Genomic DNA, 27961 nt, shown 5'->3' with positions numbered 1-27961 from the left:
CAGTTTTACCTAAATGAGTCTAGTACATGCATCATTGAAACACCATACCTCCACTGTGACTCGAAGCAGCTTTATTTTGGCTGTCTGTAACAGGCCATTGTTTATAGAGGACTCTGTACTGGTGCTGTGAGTGACCACACAAAGCATTCTAGGTCTTTTGCTTCCTCCCCTCTTCTCTTTCTGTCTCATGGTGTTTTATCTTTCTACATGACAAGGCCAGCCCTGGCTAAGATGTATGTAAATTCTGTTTATACATAAAACCACATGATGGCTGAAGGCCTACCACCCATTTTCCATCTCTTGGGTTGAAGACCTTGCTAAATATCACATTCAGCATTATTCATCACATATGGTAAGAATTTCTGACCTGGCCCATGGACAAAATAACACATTTGTCAGTCTTCTGTCCCTGGGAGACATTGCTTACTGGGAAACATATCAAAAAGATGTTTATTATGGGTCACTGTATAAGTGTGCCAAGCTTTGTACTTTTTACCCAAAGTACATGCTTTTAAGCTTAACTATTCTGCCAGTGGTACAGTCTCTTATTGAAGTATTTAACAATACTTATCCATAAATGTAATCCTCTTTTTCTTGTCTTTTTTCCTCCTACATAGGTCTTTGAAAAACTGAAGGACCACATGTTGATCCCTATAGCAAACACGGAATTAGAAAAAGTAGATGGGTCACTCACTTGTTGCTCTGTCCTTATTAATAAAACTTCACAATTATGAGTTTGCAGACTCCATCCCTTGTAACTGGCACTAAGATACATACAAGGTGGATGAATCTGTATCCACTGTTATTGTTTTTTCTTGACAATCTACTGTACCACTGTGCTACTAACCTTTGTTTACAATGGTGCCCCTTCAAATGGTAATTAAGGTGCACATGTATGCTTTTTTTCCTCCTGGTGTAAAATGGACTTTGCAGCATGTTTGTCTGGGCTTCTAGAGCCTTTAGGATGATTCTTGGCTTATCTAGTTGGTGTGAAGCTGGTCTAGAAAATAAAAGTAGAGGCCACTTCTAACATTACTTTTGAATGAGACAAATATTAAAACTCTTGTCTACCACAGAGGTTGACAACTGTGCCCCCCCCCCAATGTTGTTGGACTTTAACACCCATTAGCACTAGGAGGAGAATGCTGGGAGTTGCAGTACAGCAACAGCTGGAGGGCCGTAGTTGCTCATCCATGGTTTACAGTGATTAGATTCATTCCCGCCCCGTCTCCCCAACACTTTGCTTTTTTGCACATTTCATTCCGAAGAAAACCCTTAGGCCCAGGGTTTCCAATGTATGGTGAAGCATGTAGTTCCCCTCACGGCTATATGGTCAGTTACCACAGAAAGTGTAACTGTTTATTGAGCCCTCTCCTACAAACCAACTTTGTGAAGGTGTTTTGTGCCCAACAGAATGGTGATAGATTCTTTTCCTGTAACGCAAGTGTTTAGGGCTAAAGTTATGTCTCTTGGTCTTGCTCCTTATGACAATCACAGAAATGTTATAATGCTTCCATTAGGGCTTTACCCACTCCTTTTTCACTGCTCTGTTTCCTTTCTTTGTCTGGACAAAAACAGCTGAGTGTTTTTCTTAAGAAACAAAAGCAACAACAGCCATGGGAAGTTTCACATTCGAGGAGACTGGATGACAGGAGAAAGAGCTTCTTAATTCTTCCTCCCCAACTTCCGTCCATAATTGCTCACGAAGCAGCAAAAGTCACTATCTTTTCTCACGTGAATGGAAAAAGTAGCCTGGGGAAGGTTTGCATGAGACTAGAAGGAGAAAGGTTAAGCACCCCCCTTCCCAGTTATTTTTCTTTTCACGCAAGAAATGTTCCATTTCCATTTATTTAAAAAAGTGGGGGAGAGAGAAGAAATTATATGTGCCTCTAATTACCCTTCAACCCTCAGCTACAGATGGGAGGAAAAGAGATCCTTTAACAGGGGACAACTATGTATTGAGGTGCAGTATGCCCTCAGAAGAGACAATTACAGTTATGTGATCTCAAGTCATTTTTTCCTCTTGACTTAGGGAATGATCATAACAAAGGTGACATGCCTGCATTAGATTGGTTACCTTTGTTCTTCTTTGAATCCATTTATTGGGAATAAAATCTCCATAGAACATTTTCATACATTAGTCTTACATCAGTTCTTGCTTCCTTCAGTCTATAAGATGAATGTGAATTCTTCAAAGAGCAGAAAATCTATTCACATTGCAAATGCCTCTATTCTACCTTCTCTTCCATATTAACAGCAATTAAAACAGTCACATAAATAGAATCAAGGAAGCTCAAAGGACCATTTTAATTCATGAAAATGATAGCAGATAAGCCTGAATAGCTGATATTGACTCTAGAAATGTGTTATTAAAGAGTAATGCAGGAATCAGCCACAATCTTAATAATTTCTGCCTCCTTTTCATTACCTTTCTCTTTTGTTCTGTGCCCTCTTTTATTTTTTCTTCTTCTTCTGCATACTTCTTCCTTTCCTCATTTGTTTTCTACCGTTCTTCTCTTGCTCTCTCCAAGTGATGCATGTTATAAGTAACTAAAAAGGAAATTCAGTAGCATCATCAGTCTAGGCTTCTGTGCCTCCTTTTCCAAAGTACCAGGTGCAGTATAAGATTTATTGTGTTCATTTCTCTACAATATCATGTTGCTCCTTGTGCCTTGGAAGGTGCATTTGAAGAGAATCATGAGTACAATCTATTGCAAATTGCAGATGAGACTAAGAAGAAAGGTGTTACTGCAGTGGAGGATTCAAAGAGGATTTTATTCTGGTAGTCTTGAATTACCGCTAGGCTTAAACCAGTTGTACTTTTGTTCTAGAAACTGACCTGGGCTTTTTAAAAACCTTTTTTTATTCAATAGAAACTCAAGCCTTTTTATGTCCACTGTATTTTAAGAATCCATGTGAATATGTAAATCTCAGAAATAATATTCTGAGATGCATAATGCTGGCCTTAACAAATGGTGTTAACACTTTTCTTTTGTATTGAACTATGCCTATTATACTTGCTATTATGATATTTTTGTTAGGAGAACAAATTGGATTTGATCAGCAGAGCTCTTGATTTCATTTATTTTGAGAGCCAATATAGAGCTGAATTCTGAAAGAAGTGATAACAAAAATGATGGTGGAATGGTTAGCTGTTTTTTCATGTTGTGTATTGTTCTTAATAAGTGAGACAGTTGTCTTCCAACAGGCTGCAATGACTATTCTAGCTAAGCATTTGGATTCTTGCACTTACGATAATATATATATTGGGTGCTTTTTAAAAACTTTTAAATGCCTGAATGTTTAATTCCATTCGAAAAAGAAATATTTGTTCTGGCAAATTTTGCAGGACACGTAAGGCCTTAGTCATATGTTTTTCACCATACACATGAAAAGAATTGAAATGTCATGAAACTTGTAATGTCTTTTCAAAGAATGCAGATGTCTAATGTAGCATTATGAATTCTCCAAGAGCTGACATGTGGCTTGAGAATTGTATCGGTTTCCCAGTTAAGTCAACCATTTTTGGTACTACTGCTGGCAATTGAGGTGCAATTTTCAAGAAATTCAACTGGCCAAGTAAATAGGAAAGGAATGTACAGCTGAAACTATTTCATGTAACCATGACCAGATTCAAAAATGTATGCTGGAAAATATCTATATCATCTGGTTGCCTTTTATTAATTATTGTTAAAAGCATTCTGATTAATGACTCCTCTGTCTCTTCTCCCATTTAATAACATTTCTCAGAAGGTGAGAGGAGTCTTTCCTGTCAAATGTTGTCGTTCACCAAGTCTTAAGGGTGGATGAGTGTATATGAATTAATGTGCTAAAACAGAAGTAGTCACATTAGAGGCAGATTTCTTAAGGGAAAATATCAATACATTTGGGATTTAGTATGAAAGAGCATGTTTTATCTCATCAAAGGTGAGTCAGTTTATAAGAGCAAATATCAATGGAAGAATTGCCACAATTTTGTAATTGTTTTTCCTTCAGAATAATAATTATGATGTTTGTGTAAACATATTCCTAAACTATCCAGCAAGTCCTCATCTTTCTCCAGCTGAAGCAGGAGATGCAAACACACTCCAGAATGCAGAGTTCTGCTTTGCTGTTGCTTTTTTAATCATTGCTAAATCAGTTTAAGTTGACCCTTTGGCATGGAACTGAAGTCCGAAAATTTCTGTGAACAGTCCATGTTTGATGCTTCCTACTGTCCATCTACAAACCTATGCTGTCAGTTCCTTTTGCAATATAGCATGTACATATCTTTCTAATCGGAGTCTTATAGATTGTATCTGTTGTCTCCCACTGTATTATCATTGTGGCACCTCCAGACAGAGAGGGAAAAAATTGGCATGCTTTCTGTTTTAAGATCAGTGTGTTTTCAGGGATGTTATAGTCACCTAGATTATTTTTGTGATATGCTGAACTGTGAATTTCTTGTTAAGGGCTTTTTACATTGCAATTTCAGTGCATATCTATTGAGAAGTAAGTCCCATTGAATTTAATAGATCCTGCTTCCAAGTCCACGTGTAAAGGATTGCAGCAATAGTCAGGTAGCTTCATTAATTATGTTATTTATTCATGGATTCTTATACTGTTCTTCAAAATCTGTTTCCAGGGTAGCTTACAGATAAAAAGGGTTTCAATATCAATGTATGACACTTTCGAAGGTTGCCAGCTTTTCTGATTTTCATTATGGTGGTCCAGAAAATAACTGCCATGTTCTGAATCAAGAACCTTCTATCACACAGGGATTCTCTGAATTTGAAGGATGCAAATAGTCTTTGAAAAAAGGAACACATTATATATATTTTTCTGATGGGTACGTCTCCCTTCTCATTGTTGCCTTGAGCGTTCCCCCAGCATAGGTAAGGCATGGGCTTCACTCCTTAAAATCAATTTACAATTCAAATTTAAAGAGTACAAAGGTTCCCTCTCCAAGGTTTAGACTGGATTCTACTGCCAGTACAAAGCTGCTGTCAAAGTCTCTTCTGTGATATCTAGAAAGCTATGATGCAACATCATCCCAATAAGTATCCCTATGCTATGGGGAAAGGAAGAATTGGTCTAGGGACAGGAGACAGCTTTTTTCAAGTGCCCTACAGCTACATAATTTTTGCTTTATGCGCTGACACAACAAATAATTGGTTTAAACCTGTATCTGGAACTGAAGCTGGCAGCCAGCCATACTGTTGAATGAAACAGCATAGCCTTTCCTAGACATTATTAGTCTGAGCTGCCCATTAAATACAATAACCTTGCATTTTGAAGACTACAGTGTAATTGAGAGTAGTTCGACCTAGTCTTCTCTTCTGGCACAGTGTCTAAAATGCTTCAATATGCAGAAATATATTTAGTGGGGGGGCATTAACAAAATGCAACATCCCCTTTAGAATTGCAGCCTGAAGTAGTTAAGGCTCTGTGAAAAAAAATCACCACTTGATCTCACTGGTAGTATAAACTGGCCCTAAATCTACTGGCATTTAAAATGGATTTTCACACTATGCTTTTTCTTGTTCAAGTATTATGACCTGTCTTGAATGAAAAAGTGGCAAACCTCCTGCTGCTGTATCCTTTAATCGGTTCTGCCCCTACTTTTCCCCTGTCATTGTCTATGATTTGTCCAGAAATTAAGACTTTTTGTTCTGAACTTCTGAACACCCAGAACTTGGTTGTAAAGTTGGAAAACCTTGTTAGGCTGTCCTATTCCAGCCTTAGCTGTATGGGTTGTTTTCATTCTTTTCATGGCTGGGTAAAGTGATGCAATATGTGGGTTTCTTTGTTGGACAAAATGTGATCAGTGTCAGCTAAGGCCCCTTTCCTTGTGTGAATGAAAAGTTTGTACACATGTTGTACCTTATATCGCTCCACTTGGCATCTGTCCATTCCCACCCACACCACAAAGTATACACTCAGTTAAATATTTCGCAAATGCTGTGCTTTCGAAGTACAGTGCAGACTTTTAAGGACATATGGAACACAGCAGTCCCTGTGAGATGGGATCGAAGTTCATGTGGAACATCATGTTCAGTTTGGTACAGGACTGTCAAAATTACCCCATCTGCTCCTTTATTGACAGAAATACCTACATTTAATTTAAATATAAACAGAGAAGAATTAATCAGAGTAATCCTCATATGGTTCATAAGAACTGGTATACACCCACCAGGAGAGATTGGGAGGGCTTTTTAAAGCATCCTCCTCTCCTCCCTGTCCCCTGCATTTGTAAGTAACTGTGAACAAAATATCAAGAGACCTTACTTGAACTCCTAGTGGATGTCTGATGGTGTAACTTGTATGAAGTCACATGTGGATCATGGGCAATGTGTTGCTCAGCAGAACAAAACATGACTTAGTAAATCACCACAGTATTACAGTAGAACCTGTTACCTTTGAGAGACCCTTATTAAATGAGAGTATATTGTTGCCCACTTTTTTGTGTGCCAAGACAGTAAGTGCATTCCATAGTCTGTTAACACTGGAAAAAAGTTGTTCTGTTTTTTGTTTTGTCTTTTGCAGTTTCAGTCCTGTTATGTACACCTGTCACTATAGAATAAAGTATCATTATACCTTTGAACTGTGTCTGCTTATATTCTTACTTTTACTGCAACTTTTGCTACTTTTATATAATCTTATAGATTATTTGAAAAATATAGGATTTAATCCACATAATGCTTTTAACAAACAGTTAAAATCCTAGGTGGGAAGGAAAGTCATTTCCAAAACACAGCCAGCTTATTGTGAGGAGGTGAACAGTTTTGTCTTGCTTTTAGACTGCATCTGCACTGCAGAAATAATGCAGTTTGTCTGCCATGGCTCAGTGCAATTGAATTCTAGGATCTGTAGTTTTGTGAGATAGTTAGCTTTCTCTTTCAGAGTGCTGGTGCCACAACAAACCAGAAACCCCAGAATTTCATAGCATTAATTTGAGCCATGTCAGTTAAAGTAATGTCAAACTGCATTATTTCTGTAGTGCAGATGCAATGATACTCCTCCTGTGTTTTTTCCCTGGTCATCAATTACTGGTTCCCATGTTCCTAACAAGCCCCAGAAAATACAGTCTGTGGGTCTACTCTTGGCAGAAATACTGCCAGCAGTAATCCCACACCCATGAAACCTTTGCAGATGCATCAGGGGATTCAAGGCAGATAGGCTGCCCCACAAATAATAGTGACCACTGGCAGAGGGACACTGCCATCCCATCCTAACCTCATCTGTCAGTCATCCAAGCAGTTTTAGAATTCCTCTCCGCATCTGCATCCAGCTGATAGAAGTACTGTAATTTGACCTAATATTCCAAAGGAACATACATTATCACTAACATTTATTGTTTCTCTGACGACACAGTTTATCTTGCTGCATTTCTTACAGACTTCCTGTAACATACGCAACTATTCTTATAGAGTAGACTGAGGGAAGAGAAGAGAAAGGAAATAAGGTGAGGTAAGAACTTGCCAAATACGATACTTTCATGAAGAGAGGAGTTTCAAACCATGGGCTTTCTGATCAACAGCTCAGGAACAGTATGTTGAATGCATGGATGCATTTAATGTGTATCTTATGTGTTTGAAATACAAGCTGCATGGAGAGGCAACCAGGAATGGTTGCACAACACATGCAAAGTGAGAGTTTTCTATGCTAGAGGAGCGTAACAGAGAGAGCTTTGGGAAATTACTTTTTTGGTTTACAACATCTAGAATTCACCCGTCCCCAAGCTGGCATAGGCACAGGCGGAAGGGCTGCCTGAGAAAAAAGCTCTGGGAAAAAGTAATGTGTAGCTCAACACTATTCCATTTACTCAGATGTGAGACCACTTTATTCAATGGGTCTTAGTGCTGGGTGAGTGCATACAGGAATGCAGCCTAAGGCAATGTTCTTCAGATTGCTTACAGAGGAATCCAGATTCGCCATCATAGGAGCTGTCTTTGGATTCATAAATACTACAGTAGAAGATAAAGCCAGAATGACTTGAGACCAGTTAACAACAAACGGTGGAAGATAAAGCCATGTGAAATGGACATGTTTCTATGAAGAACCCTACTCTAAAGAATTTCCACTGAAAACTATCTGGATCCTCTTTCAGTCCATGCTAGTTGTGAAACATGCCACCCTCAAAGGGATGCAAAAGAGAAATAGGATTGCCACTTTTTCTCTGATGCAGCCTGTACCTGTAAGATAATATGTCTTCATTTCTCCTACGTACCAAGAAAAAATATTCTTTGTAGGTAAATTTCCCCTTCCCTCATCATTAGTCATTGGAGCATCATTTTTCAGCTCAGTTGAAACAAGATGGAGAGTGAAATAGCCATTTTGGGATGTGGGAGAAGCTATCTAAAGGTCAGTGTATTTTTTGTTTTAAGGATTTTTATTGTTGTGCTATCAGATTTTTTCTGACTTATGACAGTTCTAAAGTGAAACTATCATGGGATTTTCTGGGGCTGAGAGCGTGTGACTCCCTCAGGTTCACTGAGAGGCTTTCCATGGCTGAGCAGTAATTGAACCTTGATCTTAAGAGTCATAGTCCAATGCTCAAACCACTGCACCAAATTTTATACTGCCTCTCAAATGTTTTCCTGAGATAGTTCGCAGTTTCATGAAACATTTTAAGATTAACCCAATATGCAGCATTTTAAACTAAAAAAAGAGCAAGAGTTCATAAATTTCCAGTTCTAGGTGTATAGTTTCGTGTGATGTTACACATTAGGGTACCTTTGTTTACTCAGAAGTAAATGCCTGCTATCCTAGCACTGCAACCCACTCGGTTCTCACAAGGTTCAGTAGAACTTAGTCCCAAATAAATGTGCCCAAGACCGCTTTAAATAACAATGGCAAATCCTTATTGAAATTCAAAAATAGTAACACTAAAGCTGTACAGGTTGAGTCTCCCTTATCTGGAATTCCAAAACCCAATATACAGTACTCCAAAATCCAACATTGCCCACATGGGGTGGACGAGTAATACCTTTGCTTCTGAGGATTCAGTGTACACAAAGTTTTGTTTCCTGCACAAAATTATTTAAAATATTGTGTATCAAATTACTTTCAGGTTAAGTCTATAAGGTGTATACAAAACATAATTGAATTTCATGTTTAGACTTGGGTCTCATCGCCAAGATATCTCGTTATATATATGCAAATATTCCAAAATCCAAAACCCATCTGGCACCAAGCATTTTGGCTAAGGGAGACTCAACCTGTATTTTGAAGGGATAATCATTTCTCACAGTAGACTAGTGCCATCTAGTGATGGCAGGTGGCCTCTTTGGATGACAATATTCTTTATTAAATATTATATGGCTGCATAAAAATAAGAGGAGGAGTCTACTGGCATTTTTTAAACTAACAGTTATTTTAGCACAAAGTTTTGTGGATTACATTTCCTCAGATGAATCAGGGAGTGCCATGTACAAGTGTCGGGGATTAATGCACTGTTATATAGCTGTTAGGATAGAGCCGTGAGGTTAAATTAGGTCATAAGCTTCAAAGGACTGGTTTAGCATTAATGTCCTGTCATCAGTAAACTAACATCCAAGGCTGTTCAGCTGTTGATTCTCTCTGAAATGTGAGGGCAATCCATTTTACTTCCAAGAAAATTAGATCTGTTAGTGATGCCGTTGAGCACACTGATTCAAAAATTGCCATTTGGAACAAAGGAATTTGAAGGGAAGATTTGAAAGGGAGAGAACTGTATTTGGACACTTTCACTACAGCTGTGTGTGTAGCCAAAAGCATAATCTTCTTTTATATAATATTCATAATCATCATCAAAAATACCTTTGCCTTCCAACAGTATAAAGGTCCTTGAAATCAGACTACATTGCCTCAACACTTCAGAAACAACAATAAACACAATTAATTATAATATTTTAAAGTATGTTTGTTGAAGGCTGAGTGTATATGTGTGTGTGTGTGTATATATAAACAGATATACACACATATAACGCCATTTACCTAAAAGTCCTTTCCTTGGCAATCAGCTAATTGCAAAAAGCCTGAAAGCTTTGAATGGGGAGGTCTTTGCTCTCACTAGTGCAAAGACAAGAGTGAGATCTAGCTTCACTTGGAAAGGAGTTCAGAGGTCTTGGACCAGCCCCCAGGGAGGTCTTCCTCCATGTCCTCCTCAAACACACCTCTCAGGGTGGCAGGACCAAGAGAAGGCCTCCCCTGTATATATCAAACACTGAACAAGCTCATGCTGGAGAATATGTTTGGTGTTCCCCCAAATAGCTTGGACTGGGGTTATATAGGCCATTACTGGTCATAACCACCATTCGAAATTGTTTGTTGAAACAGATTGCTAGCTAATAGTGTCATTATAACAAGGGAATTCTAAACTCCACGTAACTGATGTCCTGAGAATGAGACTGCAATCTAGGCACAATATTCTGGACCAGGGGAAGAATTCAAAGATATAGCCATGTTAGTCTGTAGAATCAGTATGTAGAGAGATCTTGTAGCACCTTTGAGACTAAGGAAAAAAGTTGGCAGCATGAGCTTTCGTAGACTTAAGTCTCCTTCCTCAGATGTATCAGTAGAGAAAGTAAACTGAAACCTACAAAAGCTCATGTTGACAAATTATTTCTTTCAGTTACTTTCAAAGATGCTACAAGATCTCTACATACTGGACCAGGGGAAGTTTCTGAACACTGTCCAAAGGCAGCCCCATGTTGAGCACATTAACAGTACAGTCAGCCCTCCACATTTGCTGGGGTTGGGAGAGCCCCTGCAAAAGTGAAAAAACTGCAAATAACTCTACTTCTCCCCCCTACACACACAACATATTTAACACACACAAAAGTACGATCCATGCAGTCAACCCACTGTAGATACGTTCAAGATGATGGGTTACTTTGCAAGGCAGAAGCAAGCAGCTGGTGGTGCTTGCTACCACCTCCACTGCTGCCCTATGCCATTTTTAATGGGAACTTACAAGCCTTGCCACATATTTACAGACTCTGTATCACAAGGCTTGCAGTCCCTATTAAACGTGGCATAGGGCAACAGCAGAGGCAGCAACAAATAATCCCTGAATAATCAAATCTGTGAATAATCAAGCCTGGAAATGTGGAAGGCCAATGGTAATCCAATATTTTTTATATTTATGTTGCATTTTCCAGAGGGTCTATACTATATCTGATAACTTTCTAAAGAAAAGGGGTGAAAGAGCTACCCTGGCACACAAGGAGGAAGATCATAAGGTGACAGGCAAGTACTTTTCCACAGTCCCATCATTGACTGATGATGATGGAATAGTATATACTGGTATCACTTCCATTGTATGAAGATGGGTTTTGCATTGAGGAAATAAAAAACAGGGATTCTTATTTATTTTTTTATGAAGAATCAAGTTTAATGTGGGGAAAACCAGACGTTAACAAGGCCATAAGCAGAGATGAAAGCTCTTTCTGTAACTATGAGAAAACATCTTTAGAAGAACAGTCAAAGCTTATAATTGCTACATTCCTATCTGTGTACATGCTGTGATTTTGCTTAAAAGCCTGCCACCTACTTAAAAGGTGACTTCTCTTAGTACAATCAAATTATTGTAAAAGCAATGCAAAGTCTACCTGCAAAGATGAAAGTGTGAGGGAAGAAAGTTATAGGAAAGAGCCATCAACTTGACATGAAAAGACGATCAGAACTCTGAACAAGCCTAGTTCCAGTGCTCCTCTCATTATCAAACTCAAAACAAAAATGTGGAGGAAAAGGTACAGAAAAATAAAAGCAGATCTACCAAGGAATGAATGAGTTGTGGTTTGAGCATTGGACTATGGCTCTGAAGTCTGGAGATCAGGATTCGAATCCCCCACTCAGCCATGGAAACCCACTGGGTGATTTTGGGCAAGACATCTGTGTTGTTCACATGGATTTCAAATGCATCCAATTATGTTCAGAGGGAGCTGCCAAAAAACCCCCACAAAACCTGGGATAATTGATTTTTTTTTCAAGTTTTCCTAAAAGATTCACATTGTCAGATGTGTGAATAACTGATGCAGATAAACCCAAGATAAAGTGGGATAAAATTCTGCATGTTTTGGGGCATGTTTTGAATACAACTGTATCATTGATTCCATCTTTATTCACAGTGCTGACGTGTGTGAGCATCACAACTCACAGAGATATCAAAAGAAAAGTAATCTGAACATCTTAAGTGTTGTAAAGGACCTGCTGTGCTCTCCTAACCAGGAAGGAGGAAGAAAAATGACAATAGAAACCAATATGAATCATAGGTATCGAACCATTGGGGGATTATTTGCTGTGATATTTCCTGGATTGTTTTTTTTAATCACCTTCTGGGTGGAAATAAAATGTTGCCACTTGTGCCAGAAATTGCCACTGAACGCTTTGGCGTAACAGAAATGTCATCCAGGTATTACCTCTTTAAAAATCAGAATTGCACAAACAGCAATCAACATTCACTCCGTCTGGATATGTCCAAGTTTGCCAGCAAACTTAGCTAATAGTTAAGGTGCTAAAATTTGTTCCTAGTTTCCAATTTCATTCAGCACAGAGCTGCATAAATAGTCTGGACAAGGAATCTATATTCAGCCATTCCAAAATAAACATTCAGACATACCAAGTTATAAACTCCAACAGTTTATCTTCACCGCAGAGATCTTAAGGTTCAGGTAAATTCATAAGGAAGAAATCAGTGTTTTGGGAAATCAAATACTGATAGAAAAGGGGACTGCAGCCAGGAATTCAGAAGAAGATCAAGGATGGGGAGAGTGGCTATGAATGAACTAGAAAAGATACTAAAATGCAAAGATACACAACTCAGCACAAAAGTTAGAATCATACAAGCCATCACATTCCCTATAACTATATGGATGTGGGAGCAGGACAGTGAAAAAGGGGATAGGATGAAAATCAATGCATTTGAGATGTGGTGCTGGAGAAGAGTGCTGCAAATCGTGTGGATGTCCGAAAAGACAAAACAAATGAATCCAAGAACAGATCAAGCCAGAGATCTCCCTGGAAGCCAAGATGACCAAACAGAGGCTGTCATACTTCGGGCACATCATGAGAAAGGAGGACTCACTAAGAAAAAACAATAGAATCATAGGGTTGGAAGAGACCACAAGAGCCATCCAACCCCGTTCTGCCATGCAGGAATACACAATCAAAGCATCCCCAACAGATGGCCATCCAGCCTCTGCTTAAACACCTCTAAAGAAGGAGACTCCACTACACTCTGAGGAAAGAGTGTGTTCCACTGTCAAACAGCTCTTACTGTCAGGAAGTTCCTCCTAATGTTCAGGTGGAATCTCTTTTCCTGTAGCTTGCATCCATTGCTCCAGGCCCTAGCCTCTGGAGCAGCAGAAAACAAGCTTGCTCCATCTTCAACGTGACACCTTTTCAAATACTTTATTATATCATCTCTGAACCATCTCTTCTCCAGGCTAAACATAGCCAGCTCCCTAAGTCTTTCCTCATAAGGCATGGTTTCCAGATGCTAATGCTAGGAAAGGTGGAGGGAAGTAGAAAGAGAGGAAAGCCACATGCTGGATGGTGGACTCTATTAAAGAGATCATGGATATGAGTTTAGAGGACCTGAGCAGAGCAGTGAAGGACAAGGGTTCTTGGAGATGTCTCATCCACAGGGTTGCTATGGATTGAGATCAACTCAAGGGCAGTTAACAACCAATGCCCCCACCTATAGCTGAACACAACAGAGTATATGGGAGGCAGAAACATAAATAATAAATAAGGTGGCATAAAATCAGCAAAATCCACAGCTTAAGACTGGAACCTGGCAACCTTCAATGACTGTGAAGCCTTCTTCTGACAATCTCTCACTAGAACAGGCAGACAATATAATAATAATAATAATAATAATAATAATAATAATAATAATATATGTATCCTTCCTCTCCCTGTATTGGATCAAGGCGGGTAACAACAAACATAAGAACAATAAAAATAAAACACATCAAACCACAAGTAAAAACATAGCAAAACATATAAAATCCAATTCCCTATCTCCCTCCCACCTTAAAATACCATTAAAAACAATAATAGAGTGAACATTGTGACGAGGTCAATTTGGGAATGCCTGCCAGAAGAGATCCGTTTTTACTGCCTTCTTAAAGGCCTCCAAAGATGTTATGTGGCGGATCTCCTCCAGATATTACTTAAGATATTCCAGATATTAAGATCATCATCTCACATCCAACCCTAAAACCTTTGACTTAGTTCATCTTTCTTTTCATCCAGCAAATGGCATGAGAATCTCTGCTTCAGAAATTTCTGCTTTGTTTTTATTTCTATTTTATTTTTAACTTCTCTTTTTTCCTCTTCCTTTCCCTTCCCCCCTTTTTGTCTTTTCTTCTTTTCCTTTTGTTTTCCTGTTAGTGTTGGTGTTGACACTGCAATTAATATTAGTCATGAGTTCAATTTCGCTCACTATTATATTACATTAAAACATCTCAACGAGTGTTTTGTTGTGTATTGTTTTTAATTATTAATAATCTTGTTTATATATATATATATATATAGAGAGAGAGAGAGAGAGAGAATATTTATTTATTTATTTATTTATTTATTTATTTATTATTTCCAGGATTTATATTCTACCTTTTTCTCTCACAGTGAGATTCCAGATGCCTTACAAAAGTATATTTAAAGAAGACAGAGCTAAAACATTGATTTAAAAAAATAACTAAATAGCCCCAACATTAAAACATAGATTAAAAACAGCATAGTTAAAAACAGTAATAATAATAATAATAATAATAATAATAATAATAATAATAATAAATAAAACTTGTATTTATATCCCGCTTTTTGTTACCACAATCAAAGCGGCATACAACCTTTAAAAAATACAACAATATATACAATTTCCACACCACATTATAAATAATAATAATAATAATAATTAATAATAATCTGTCCTTTTTCCAAATGAAAACTCTGGATAGTTTACAACATGAGAAAAACAACAACAGTACAATTAAAAGCATACAAAAATAGTACACTGTTTTTTTAACTGTTGTTGTTATGCTATGTTTTAAGTTTGGTATTTATTTAATTGTTTATTTGATTGTTATTTTATTTTTGGGTATTTATTTATTGATTTGTTTGTTTGTTTTTCAACTTTGTAATCAATGTTTTAGCTTTGCCTTTTTAAAATACACACCGAATGCCACTGCGAAGGAGAAAGGCAGGATATAAATCCTAGCAACAAACAAATAAAATAAAATACATTTAAAACAGAATTAAAATCACTGCAATAATAATAATAATAATAATAATAATAACAAAATACATGTGAAAAGCATCAGATTTTTTTTAATAAAATAAAATAAAATGTTTAAAACATATTAAAACAATATTAACACACATTTCTTTCAAAGGTTTCTAAAATCTATCCACAAAACATAATTTAATTGATTTAATTTATTTATTATGGCACACAGCCAGCACAAAAACATAACTGGATGTTATAGGAAATATTATACAAACATATTATATTTTTATTTATTTATTTTAATTTTTAATTTTAATCTTTAAATATAATATATATAAAAAATTTAATTTTAATTAAATATACTTTTTAAATTTTTAATTAAATATATATTATATTTATAATATATGTATACACACACACACACACACACACACACACACACACACAAATGGAGGACGTTATGGAACTCCTCCCGGACAGAAAGATGGAAACGGGGGTCCACCTCTGGTCCTTCCTTCCTTCCTCCCAAGAGAATTTTGGACTTCCCCTCCCAGAAGCCTCACCTATGTTGGCCAATAGCTTGGGATTCTGGGAGCTGAAGTCCAAAAATCCCTTAAAGGGCACAGTTGTGCCTCCAGGGAGTGGGCGTGGTGTCTTTCTCTGCACCGGAAGTTCGGGCAGCTTCTCTTGGCGGCCTTAGGTGTTCTGCTTACTTCCAGTCTCTGGTCCTTCTTTCCTTCAGAGTGGCCCCCAAACTGTGTCCTTTAAGAGAATTTTGGACTTCAACTCCCAGGAGCCTCAGCCCCGTTGGCCAATAGCGTGGGATTCTGGGAGCTGAAGTCCCAAAGACCTTAACGAGCAAGATTGTGCCTCCAGGGAGTGGGCGGGGCGTAGGGCCCGCGGGGGGCGGGGCGTCCTCCTCTGCACCGGAAGTGCGGGCAGCGTGTCCTGGCGTGCGGCTTCGGCCAGGCTTCAGGTGTTCCGCCTCCTTCCGGTCCCCGCCTTTCCCGTCTGCTTTGTCCGTCCTTCCTTCTCCTGCTGAAGGCGTGCTCGGTGGTATTTCCTTCCCCCGCCATGGCGGACTCTGGGATGATGGTTCCGGAGCGCTGCCTCACCGACGACGAAATGGCGGAGGTGAAGAAGGAAGTAAGTGGAGAGCAGCGAGGGAGGGCAGCGCTGGCATGGGGGCTTCCTTGGCAAGGTCTGTCCAGAGGGGCTGGCTGAGAGAGCGTGACTCCCGGTGAGGCTACAGGGCTGAGCCCTGGGCGGCATCCACACTGGAGAAGTCTTTTGCTGGCTCTCGATATACTGAGTCCACAGACTAACATGGCTATATCTTTGAATTCATTATTATTGACCTCCGACCTGTTTGCTGCTGTAAAGCTTCTTTCCACATTTCCGCACTGCCCTCTTATAGCGCTGCTATTCCACTTTAATGGCTGTGTCTGCCTCTTGTTGCATTCTGGGATTTGTAGTTCTGGGAGGCTGAGAACTCTAAATGCCACTCCCTCAACTACAAATCCCAGAATGCAGCAGGAGGCAGCCAGAGCAGCTAAAGTGGAATAGCAGCGCTATAAGAGGGTAGTAATCTAGTATGTGAAGGGCCTGTGAGTGCCCGCATGTGTGTGCCTTCAAGTTGACTTATGGCCATCCTATGTATGGATGTGAGAGCTGGACAGTGGAGAAAGTGGGTGAAAAGAAAACCAACTCATCTGAGAAGCAGTGCTGGAGAAGAGTGCTGAGGATACCATGGACAGCCAGAAAGACCAACAAAGGGGTCCCTGAACAAACCAAGCCTGACATCTCCCTGGAAGCCAAGATGATCAAACTGAGGCTGTCACAAGAAGAGACACCTCATTAGGAAAGAGAACAATGCTAGGAAAGAGAGGAAGGCAGCAGGCCAGATGGTCATGGGCCTGAATCTATAGGACCTCAGCAGAGAGGGGGAGGACATGGGGGCTTGGAAATGCCTCTTCCACAGGAGGGCAGTTAACAACAACAATGAATTTTACAGGGTTTTCTTAGGCAAGGAATAGCCAGGGATGGCTTTTCCTTCCTCTGAAACATACATTACAGCACCTGTTACTTCTTGGCAGTCTCCCATCCAAGTACTAACCAGGGCTGATCTTGCTTAGTTTCCAAGATCAGCTGGGATCTAGTGCCTTTAGGTTATTTTGGTAACATACAGAGCATTAAAATTAAAATGCTGGGTTTCAAGGTGCTTCACACCATTTAAAACAAATACAGTATAGATGGAAATGTGTGTGTGTGTGTGCCTTCAAGTTGTCTGTCAACTTACAGAAACACCACAAATGTTGTGGTTTTTCTCAGGAAAGGGATGCTCAAAGGTGGGCTTTGGCGGTTCCTCCCTCTGAAATATAGCCCCTGCAGCACCTGGTGTTCCTTGGCGGCTCCCCATCCAAGTCCTAACCAGAGCTGATCCTGCTTAACCGCCAGGATCTGGTGGGTTTTTGTGTTTTGTTTTGTTTTTGTGAGGTGTGGCTTTTCATGTCATTGAAGACAGCTTGGGGTGGGAATTGGCACCTAGGAGAAATGTGTATCTCTTTGTGTTGGGGACTCAGGTAGGAAAGAACAGGCCCAGTCCAGCAGGGATGTAGCCGGGGGGGGGGGGGGTTGGGGGGCCGGGCCCCCCCCCCCCCCCCCGAAAAAAGAATGGGGTGGGCTGCTGCGCCCCCCCCCCCCCCCCCCATTATAATGGTGGCACTTAGTCTGGACCCCCCCCCCCTTCCTAAAATCCTAGCTACATCCCTGAGTCCAGCCTCCTGGACACCAGCAGAAGAGAGGGATTCCTTGAAACTGGGTGCCAGGGCTTTTGCTTCCAAAACCTTTCAAAGCACACTATTCAGTGGAAGATGCTTTATGCTATGTCTGGCCTTTCTGTTTAAAAACCTCCCATCCCCTTGAGTTCCCAAGAGGTTCCTGTGCTCTCTTCACCCACTTTGTTCTCTCAGCCCCATCAGCCTTTTGTCCTGTATCCAAGACACCCTGCAGAAATAATCCAGTATGAGACCACTGTAACTGCCCTGGCTCAGTGCAAAGGTTATTCTGGGAACTGTAGTTTTGCTAGGAAACATCTAGCCTTCTCTGTCAGAGAGCTCTGTTGCCACAATAAACGACAATTCCCAGGATTCCCTTGTACTGAGCCAGGACCTTGCAATCTAGGACAATAGGAACTAAAGAGGGTTTGAATAAAGGCTGTGTTGGAAATGAATATAATGGAGAGAACTGTGAGCAATGAACACTCCACTGACAGGGTTTTCAGCAAAACACCTTGGGATTTCCATTTTGGCAATTAGCATTAGCTAATCTCTGGATTTGGAGGGCAAACTGGTCATTTGGAGAATGAAGCTGTTGTTTGGCAAGTCAGGTGGCTGGTGAAATCAAAGGACCAGGTCTTGATCACTTCCTATACTTAGCTGTCTTAACAGTGGTGTGCTTTCCTACATGATCAACTCCCTTAGCAACAGCCTCTAAAAGGAACAGAGAAGGAAGGTAAACCTCCTGTCTTTCATTCAGAATCAAGGAAAACCTGTGGTTTGTGGCTTGTTCGTAATTGGAAGAGCATGAAAAGAGGAAGGAAGGTCAACCCAATGGCATGCGCTCTGCCCCAGTTTGCAGATTTGTATGTAGGAGGCTCTCCTGGAGAGTTTAAAGGAATTCCCCTCTTTTGTAGTTGAGCTTGACACACACATGAGTCAATGGAAGTAATTTTTCTTCTTCCACTTGATCCAGTTTTGTTTTTTCCTGTTATAAAGGCTAATAACATTAATGTTACACCTTTATGGCAAATTGCCTTTTTGTTTCTAAATTAAACACCTTGATGATCTTTAGCCTCCATACCTTTCTACCTGTCTATTAATGGCATTGATGGACAGGTGTGGGTTTGTCATCACTTGAAAGTCAATATGAGTATATTTGGTGTATATTTCAGGCTAATTATGAAGTCTTTAACTAGCAGAAACACACAGCTTCACATAGCTTACAAATCTTAGTGCCCTAATTTGCCTCACTGCTCTTTCCTTCCTTCCTTGTTGAGGATCTTCCTTTTCTTCACCCACTCTGATGCTCTTTCTTTTCCATCAAGCTAAGTACAGTGCTCCCTCCACATTTGCTGGGTTAGAGGGGAAGGACCCCCGTGAATGTGGAAAAACCACAAATAACAAGCTATTCTTTTTACCTAAGAGAACATCTCTCTAGGAAACTTCAGGTCCTCCAGAGCAGCTCTATGGTTAACATCTACCTGAATAATCATGCTGGAGGACCTACAAATGCCTAGAGAAGGTTCTCCAGCACACCTCTATGGTCAGCTTCTGGCAGAGTTGTGCTGGAGGAGCTAGAGATTCCTAGAGAGAACGTATTAATCAAAACTGGAAATAATCAAATCCGCAAAAGTCACATCCACAAATGTGGAGGGCCAACTTTATACTGTCTTTCCCTTTACTCACCCAAATGTTGTTTCCCATTCCTCATCTATTCATCCTACAGTGGTGCCTCAGGATACGAAATGATCGGGTTACGAAATTTCCGGGATACGAAAAAGTTGGATTGGCAAAAACTGTTTCGGGTTACGAAATATTTTTCGGGTTACGAAATTCATTTCGGCGCGAAATTGAAATGCTGCAAAGTGCAGCTATAGGCTTTCCAGTACTAACGGGAAAGTGTTTCGGGTTACGAAATTTTCGGGTTACGAAAGGAATGGCGGAACGAATTAATTTCGTAACCCGAGGCACCACTGTACTGCTAATGTATTAATCAGTGGAAGCTTTGCAGAAGAAGTGTGTGTGTGTCATTATACACACACACACACCCCTACAAAGAGAGAGGGAGGGAGATTTAAAACAAGTATTAATTTTAAAAAAAGACTAACTTTAATGTTTAGACCAAGACATCATGTTTAAATAAGGATTCCCAAGAAATGTATTGCTGAATAAGTTCTTGGTAGTAGTTTGAGGAGTATGGCAGGATACAGACCGCCCCTTTCGAGTGGCCTGCACCTGCCCCTTTCCCTGACGGATCAGGGCCTTAGTGGCCACAGCAACAGCCCCGGAGGCCCCGATCCACCACTTTTCCAGGCCTCAGGGAAGTGGCAAAAAGCCACTTCCCCACGGCCTGGAAAAGGGTGTCCTTGGGGCTTCATGCCCCAAGACACCCTGACAGCTGCAGGGAAAGAGAGAAAGGGGCCACTCGGCCCCTTTCTCTTTTGTATCGCTGGCGCGGCTGTGTAAAAGCAGCGCCAGCGATACACGCAGCGAAAGGAGCTCCGTAAAAAAGCAACAGAGACTACATACTGATCTAACAGTAAACAACTGGCAATAAATTGTTGCAGTTAAAATGTTTACATTCACATAGTCCTTGTTACAGAAAGAGGGCTGGAAAATAGTAGGAACGATCAGACATTTAAAACATGTGTGTTTGTGTATGAATAATTAATTAAAAAACAGGAGTGTATTTTTTTAATCATATGGTTTAAACCAGCCTACCCTGAATTAAACAAGCACACAAGATGGTGTGGTACAAAAATTGTGTTTCTTTTTTTTTAAAAAAAGCTTTTACTATCGATGCTGACTAGAAATTATCTACTTGCATTCTTTTGTATCTGAAAAATTCAAGATCATTAATTTGAATACTATTTTTCTGCTCTGTACTAGTAATGAATGTCAGACTTATGCCCCATAATTACTCATAGCTTCATTTTCTGTTCCTCTTTCAGCTGTGAGTAGGTGAGACGGAGATCACTGTTGTGGCTGCAGAAGAGTATGATGCAAAACACTGTAGTATTCTTTGCCAGATATGTGGCATGACCTTTCTTTTTTTAGTTTGAAGTCTTTGTTCTAATGCTTAATAGGGGCATGCATCAGTTAACAAAGCCTCTGTCAAAGAAGCTTCTTTTTACAAAGTGTTTTTATGCTCTCAGACTCTGCTTTCCCTCCTTGTCTGGCTGGAATGATTTTGTTTTTTTTTTTTAACAGCATTGGCACTAGGAGAATGGTAAAGAAAAGCTGGAGAAACACATACTTTCTGTATCAGTTTGCCAAAGCATGTCTACAGTAAACAATGTAATGCATGAGCTGGGAAATCACAGTATTCTACACTATCTAATCCTGTTGTAGCCTTGTGTGGCTGCTTACGAACAGACAAAATAGACAGCAGCTGTCTCTAGAATCCCTTACTAAGCATGCATGAACAGGAAAACATAAAGAAAAGGAGAAAGCAGAAAAGCTGCCTCACTAGCTACCCCCATTACATTAAGGAAACATAACTTTGTAAATGTGGCTACCAAATGGAAATCATAAGTAAAGAGGCTGGTGACATTTTAAAAATCATCCTTGATGCATTTGAAAGAAGCTTTCACATGTCTCTAGCAGGCTCAAAACGTTTTTGCTTACATCTGTAAGGATTACCTGACCTGATTGTTTCATTTTTACACCTATCGATATTGGAGCCAGTGTGGCATAGTAGTTTGAATGTTGGAATATGGGACGAAACAGACTACCCAAAACCGCCAGATTGGGGCTGCTGTGGAGCTGTGTGCCGTGGCAACCACATACTGTGGCACTAATCTGGCTATTTGCCAGCACAAAAAGAAGTGGCAGAAAGCCGTTCCTTTTTCAGCTGGCAAAAGCTGGCTTTTCCACTACCGCCACGACTTTGCAGTGCTCCTGCGGCATGCAGTATCTACACGTCTTGCCACCAGAGCACCGTAAAGCAGCTGCCATGTAAATGACCAGACGGTGTGGTGCTATCTTCCTGCAGGCTTTGGGGTGGGTGTTGTGGTTACGCCATAGCCCCAAGCCGCTGGGAAGCCTGCTTTTTTACAGTCTTCTTTGGCCCTATGACTGCTGGAGACCAGGATTCAATTCTCAGCTCAGCCATGAAACCCATTCAGTGACCTTGAGCAAGTTACATGCTGTCAGCCTTGGAGGGTGGCAGTGGCAAACCCCCTCTAAAAAAACTTGTCAAGAAATCACCACAATAGACTCACCTTAGGGTCACCGTATGTCAAAAATGACTTGAAGGTACACAACAACAAGATTTCTGCTTATTTCTGCAAGGATTCTCTGACCTGGTTGTTTCATTATCTCTGTCCATATTGTTTGAATGAAAACTTTGCTGAAATACTTTCAACTGCTCCTCTTTTTTGTGGCATAGGAGTTTATTCCTGTATTTTCCATGTTATTTCTGCCTCTGGTGCCAAATTTTCTTTTTAAAAACTAATGCTTAGAATCTCTTCTACTTAGTTAACTGAGGTATATCTGAATACGTCTTGAATTTTTTTTCTAGATGGTCAGAGCACTTTAGACAGTAACTCTTAGCTCTTTCAATCAGCTTTGTGAAATACTGTACATTACTCAATTACTCTGTGCGTAAACTGAGATTTGAACTCAGAACTTAGCTCATCACTTGTGCACCAAGCAATGTATCTGACATTTTTGCCTAAATTTATGTTTCATGTTGTGCATATTGTTTTAGTTCACTGCTCCTGAGTATTGGATTCCCTTTTTACAGTAGCACACATCCCTAGTTCAGATGACAAGCAATTCAGCTGTCACTAACATGGGTCTTATCTTTATGCCAGGTTTTAGAATGGCTGCGAGACTATCTGTGTGACAAAATAATTGCAGACAGACACTTTGATTATCTACGTTCAAGGAAAATACTCAGTAGAGAGGACACTGAAGAAATCTCTTGTCAATCTTCAAGTAGGAAGAAGGCTGGGAAGTTGTTGGATTACTTAGCAGAACATCCAAAAGGACTAGATGCTTTGGTAGGATCCATCAGACGTGAAGGAACACAGAACTTCCTCTTAGAAAAGATAACTGATGCTGTTTTGAAAGCAAAAAATGAAAAACTAAAAAGCCTTAAAGGTAAGATTCAATAACTGAATTATTTATATTGGTATTACTTACTTGTTTTAGTATTTGAAAATTCTTTGCAGTAAAGGGAAGTGGAATTGAGTATCAAATCTTGATGATCCCATAAATCTGGAATGGTTGAACACTTTTTCTTCCAAGGGCCACAGTAGTCAGGAGGTATGCAGCTTCTTTTTCTTCACACACAGACAGACATATACAACCTTCCTTCTCTCTCATACGCATGTGCAATGTAGACACTCCCATTGCTTTGACTTTCTGGTCCAGTGGCCCTTCTGTGATTAGCTTTGAAAAAGCTTGGCTGTTTCCAGACAGGGACATAGCTAGGATTTTAGGAAGGGGGGGGGTGTCCAGACTAAGTGCCACCATTATAATGGGGCTTGAGTGCGGCAGCGCGGCAGCACACACCATTCATTTTTCTAATGGAGGGGGGGAGGTCTGGACCCCCAGATCCCCCCCCCCTTGGCTACGTCCCTGTTCCAGAGCTAATAAAGAGAGAGGAGGCATGCCATATGTTGGCTGTAGAATCAGCATTTCCAATCACAGAGAGAACCTATTCATGTTGAACAGGAATCCCCTTTATAAGGAAGCTCTCAGTGTGTAGGCAATATTGAACAGGGAAGGTGGGGCCAGTGCTTGTAGTCTCTCTGTTTCTTAAGATTTCATTGGAGGGACTGGTTGGGATGCTGCATGAAGTTGGCAGAATGTAGCAGTGTCCTTATGCAGAGTCTCAGGCCCCAGAGATGGAGGATGGGAGCAGCCACGTGTTAGCAATGGAAAGGAGTTTTCCTAGTGTGCCAATGCACCCAGTCAGTAAGTTGTGTGATGTTGTACTGAATACCTTCCTATGCAACACATCAAAAAGCAGATCGGCTAGTATCAGTCCTCAAGAGTTGGAAAGAGCTACTTCTTTTAAGGCATTTTCCTAACCTAGCTCACAGAAAGAAATGCTTCAGGTAGTTATTTATCTCCTAGGTTTTGCCAGATATCTCTTAACACCAAGCAATTTGTCTTTGGCCAGCTGGTCAAACAACTTAATCTACTGATCAGGCTTTGAACTATAAAGCAGACCATTCCACAGAAAATCAGGAACTACTATTAATTCTAACAGCTTAACTTTGCCCAGCCAATAAAGATCTATACATTTCAAAACTGTTTTCTCAAATTAAATGTTATTAACCTATGTTTTCAGTAGTGGGCATTGAGCATCCTACCCTCTATGACAGTGGTTCCCAAACTTCCTAATGCCACAACCCTTTAATACAGTTTCTCATGTTGTGGTGACCCCCAACCATAACATTATTTTCATTGCTACATGCAAATATGTGTTTTCCAATGGTCTTAAGTGACCCCTGTGAAAGGGTCATTCGACCCCCAAAGGGGTCCCGACCCACAGGTTGGGAACCACTGCTCTATGAGAACCCCAAGAGGACTGCAACTTCCTCTTCCCTGGATCCTACAAAAGTCCACCCCTTGGGCCATTAAAAATCTGGTGGAAAGAACACACCACATATAGTAAATAGTTACTACTCCAGAGTGACTGTTTACCTCAAAACAGCCACTCCTGCAAGCCAAAATCCCAAACCAAAAAGGTTGCCCCCCAATTGAGAATCAAAGCCAGATAGTGACAAAAAGTTGTCTTCCATGAGGGTAAAAATTGTCCCTTGCACCCACCAATAATCCACCTTCCTGCCTTTGCCTAGTAACCAATATTATCATAACATGTGGAGAAGTATCTATTTGTATTTTACATTCTGTATTTCCTGGAAGGTATCAGTTTCTCAGACTTTATTTGCCACAGATGCTGGCGAAACGTCAGGAAGAAACTCTTCTAGAACATGGACACATAGGCTGCACATAAGCCCTTTAAAAGGACCCCTGGTAGCACAGTGGTTAAATGCCTGAACTGCAGCCATTCCATCATAAACCATAAAGTTATGAATTCAGTACCAGCCAGGGACTCAAGCTCGATTCAGGCTTGCATCCTTCTGAAGTCACTAAAATGAGTACCCAGCTTGTTGGGGGCAATTAGATACAGTAGTAAACCGCTCAGAGACTGCTTAGGCGGTATGAAGCAGTATATAAATGAAGCTGCTATTGCTAGTGCTAAAATTCCCCTATGAACTTGTTATCTCACAAATATTAAGTTGGAGCAAGACTGGCTTGCAAGACGATATGACAACATATAACAGTCTCTTGTAGGCCTTTTTTTAAAAAAGTACGCTTATACAAATAATCTGATTTGTGTTTATTACAGGACTGGGCTGTAGCAACTGCATGGCTACAGTATGTCAGCAAACCAACAATCTCTCTAGGTCCCAGTCAAATGACTCAAATGTGTTTGAAAGCCGAAAAGACAGAGAAACAACCTACGTTCCTACTGGAGAATATAGTACAGCTGCATTCGTATCTGCTGCTTCTCTTTGTTCAATGAATTTACCTATAACAGAAGTTGGAAGTATGGAAAATTCAGTTTTCTCAGCCACCCTTCCTGGACCTGGCGATTCTGGGGCTCCACCTCTTCCACCACAATTGCAGAACGAACAAGAGGAAACATGTACAACCTCAAGTGACAATCCCTTTCTGCCTTTAAGATCCCGCTCACTTCTTCCTCAGTGAACTCGTTTTTTGAGTAGTTGAGTAATACTATATTGGGTGCCTTGTGTATTTCTACCAAAAAAAATCTAAACTTGTAAAGCCATGGTTCGAGAAAGTGCTGAATATCTTCATTTTCAAAGAACTTACTGGATCCATTAAGTGTTTTAGGGAATATTTTTTTAAATTAAAATGAAATGTTTTCTGTAATTACTTTGACTGTTTATTAGGTTGCTTTCATTAATTGTTCATTTCACTGTACAGTCCTATACATTGTTCAGAAGAGAGTCCCAAGATAACAGCCTGAAAGGCTCTTAAGGGTAGTCTTCTTTTTAAAAACAATATGAGGATGGAGGGGAAGATGTTAAAATAGAATTCTTAAAAGGGGATTTTACAGATTCTGTTTAAAACTACTGTATAAAGTTCATACTGAGGGCTGCTATACTTTGCTTGACTAATATTAGTTAAAAGTGAAGAAGCCCTTAACAAAGAGGGGAGAGCATTGCTTGTATTGCAACAGGGTGGTGACTGGTTGAGTGCAAAAAGATTGCTTAGTAATCTGTCATAGGGTGTTTCCCTTTTCTGGTGTATGTTCATTTGACTGAACAAATCCCTCATTTCTTCATTTGGTAAATACTGTTGGAATCAGATACAATCTTCTGAGTAACCTTTGGTTCAGTTAAACGTCAAGGGGAGTTTAAGGATGTACTTAACAATATAATGTTTGACTGGCTAAAGTAAGTAAAAACAAACATTCTGGGTACTTAGCGTTCATAGTCTTAGCAATTTCAGACCATGGTGCTTAAAATATAATTACTTTACTGTGAGAACATGTTCCAGTCATCTCGGTGGAGCTTATCTCAAATAGCTATGTGTACAGTTGCATTTTTAAGCAAAAATCTTTAAAATCTCTTTTAAAAAAAAGTCTTCACTTTTCCAAGGTAAAACAAATCCAAAGAGACTTTCCACCATGCAGTCACAAGGGGGACATGTTTGTCTCCAATTGCTAAAATGAAAATATGGAAGTCTGTCCAATTTCAAAAGTACACAATTTAAAAATGAGCATTATCCAAGTAGCAAACAAGTGTTACATTTTTTGCCTTTTCTTTTCCGTTCTTTTGCTATAGATACTACATATACACTTTCTGGACCTCAGGGAAGCAGTACCTTTTGTAATTTAAAATTAAGATTGTTTCAAGCCAACAGAAAGTTGACTTTCTTTGAGACTGCTGATATCAAGAAACGTGATAAATATATCTTTGTATTTTTTTAAACAAGCATTTGGAATAAAATGTGCATTAAATTACCAAGGTTAGTTACACTAACCAATCTGTCCTGTGCATGTTTACTCAGAAGCAAGTCCCATTGAGTTCCGTACAGTTTATTCCCTGATAAGTGTGTATAGGATTTCAGGCCAGTATTTTATCGATATTTGATAAGAGACTGAAGAAGTTTTATGTAACAACAGATTAGTCACTCTCTCAGAACACACTAGTCTGTCTTCAATTCAAGATGAGCTTGCTTTTGGACTGGATGGCCCTAGTGGTCTCTTCCAACTCTATGATTCTATGATTTTGTTAAGTCTTTGAGACAGTGTGCCTGTTTCATAACTTACCTTGGTCAAAGTTCCTTGGTGATGTTTTTATTTGATAAAAATGTATTTGATAGCCTGCTGTATATGTTGGTAAATAATAAGCAAATTTATGTTTACATACGGTAGTTGTGAAGTAATGAGTCTCCCTTGCAGGGTGGTGTTTCCTTCTGAAAATGTGTCATGACTTCCTAGATATTGGAATTACATACATCAGGGATTTTTCTCTTACAATATGTTTAATCTATTTGTCAAAACTTTTGTGAGTGAATACTTTGTATGCAGCTACCCTTAGGCATACAATAGAGTATCAATTATCCGTCCTTTAGTCATCCGACATCCCGGATTATCCGGTGTTGTAGCTGCTTGGGAGTGTGGCTCTAGGCATTTCTGCGCCCCCCCCCCCCAGACATGCTCCCAAATATGGCGGCCACGACGGGCAAGGAGAGAAGGGCGAGTGAAGTCTTGTCCCAAAACACGGCCCTAAGTACGGCAGCGAGCAGGGCGAGTTTGCAATTCATAGTGATTTCAAGGCTTTATTTGGCCCTTCCGGATTATCTGACATTTTCGGCTATCCGACTATCAGCCCACCCATTTATGTCGGATAATCGAGACTCTACTGTATTTTGAATAATATAAATTCTAGAATAGTCTCAACTATTGTTGTATAAAATGAAAATCTTT

At 39.9% G+C, this 27961-nt stretch overlaps 2 protein-coding genes and 1 long non-coding RNA gene across 4 annotated transcripts in view; all 3 read left to right on the top strand.

The window, feature by feature from the left end:
• The window catches only part of DDAH1 (dimethylarginine dimethylaminohydrolase 1), a 336716-nt gene that overhangs the window by 76796 nt on the left and 231959 nt on the right, over positions 1 to 27961 (top strand). The gene's annotated exons all lie outside the window — the stretch shown is intronic.
• LOC121928025 lies at positions 66 to 6580 on the top strand. The gene is made up of 2 exons (XR_006103429.1): positions 66 to 352; positions 618 to 6580. It is a non-coding gene; the product is annotated as an uncharacterized LOC121928025 (long non-coding RNA).
• BCL10 (BCL10 immune signaling adaptor) lies at positions 16190 to 27396 on the top strand. Of its 2 annotated transcripts, none has more exons than XM_042462206.1 (3): positions 16190 to 16345; positions 22797 to 23085; positions 25349 to 27396. In XM_042462206.1, the coding sequence occupies exons 1-3, from the start codon at positions 16274 to 16276 to the stop codon at positions 25708 to 25710; spliced, it is 723 nt and encodes a 240-aa protein (XP_042318140.1). In that variant the 5' UTR covers positions 16190 to 16273; the 3' UTR covers positions 25711 to 27396. The 2 variants fall into 2 exon arrangements, with proteins under 2 accessions (XP_042318140.1, XP_042318141.1); XM_042462207.1 differs by lacking the exon at positions 16190 to 16345 and adding an exon at positions 16365 to 16439 and having other exon boundaries at positions 22922 to 23085.

The sequence above is a fragment of the Sceloporus undulatus genome, chromosome 4, assembly GCF_019175285.1.
Source record: "Sceloporus undulatus isolate JIND9_A2432 ecotype Alabama chromosome 4, SceUnd_v1.1, whole genome shotgun sequence".
In the NCBI taxonomy this organism is placed as follows: Eukaryota; Metazoa; Chordata; class Lepidosauria; order Squamata; family Phrynosomatidae; genus Sceloporus; species Sceloporus undulatus.
Note: the sequence above shows the minus strand (reverse complement) of the source record. Positions and strands in the feature narration are given on the sequence as shown.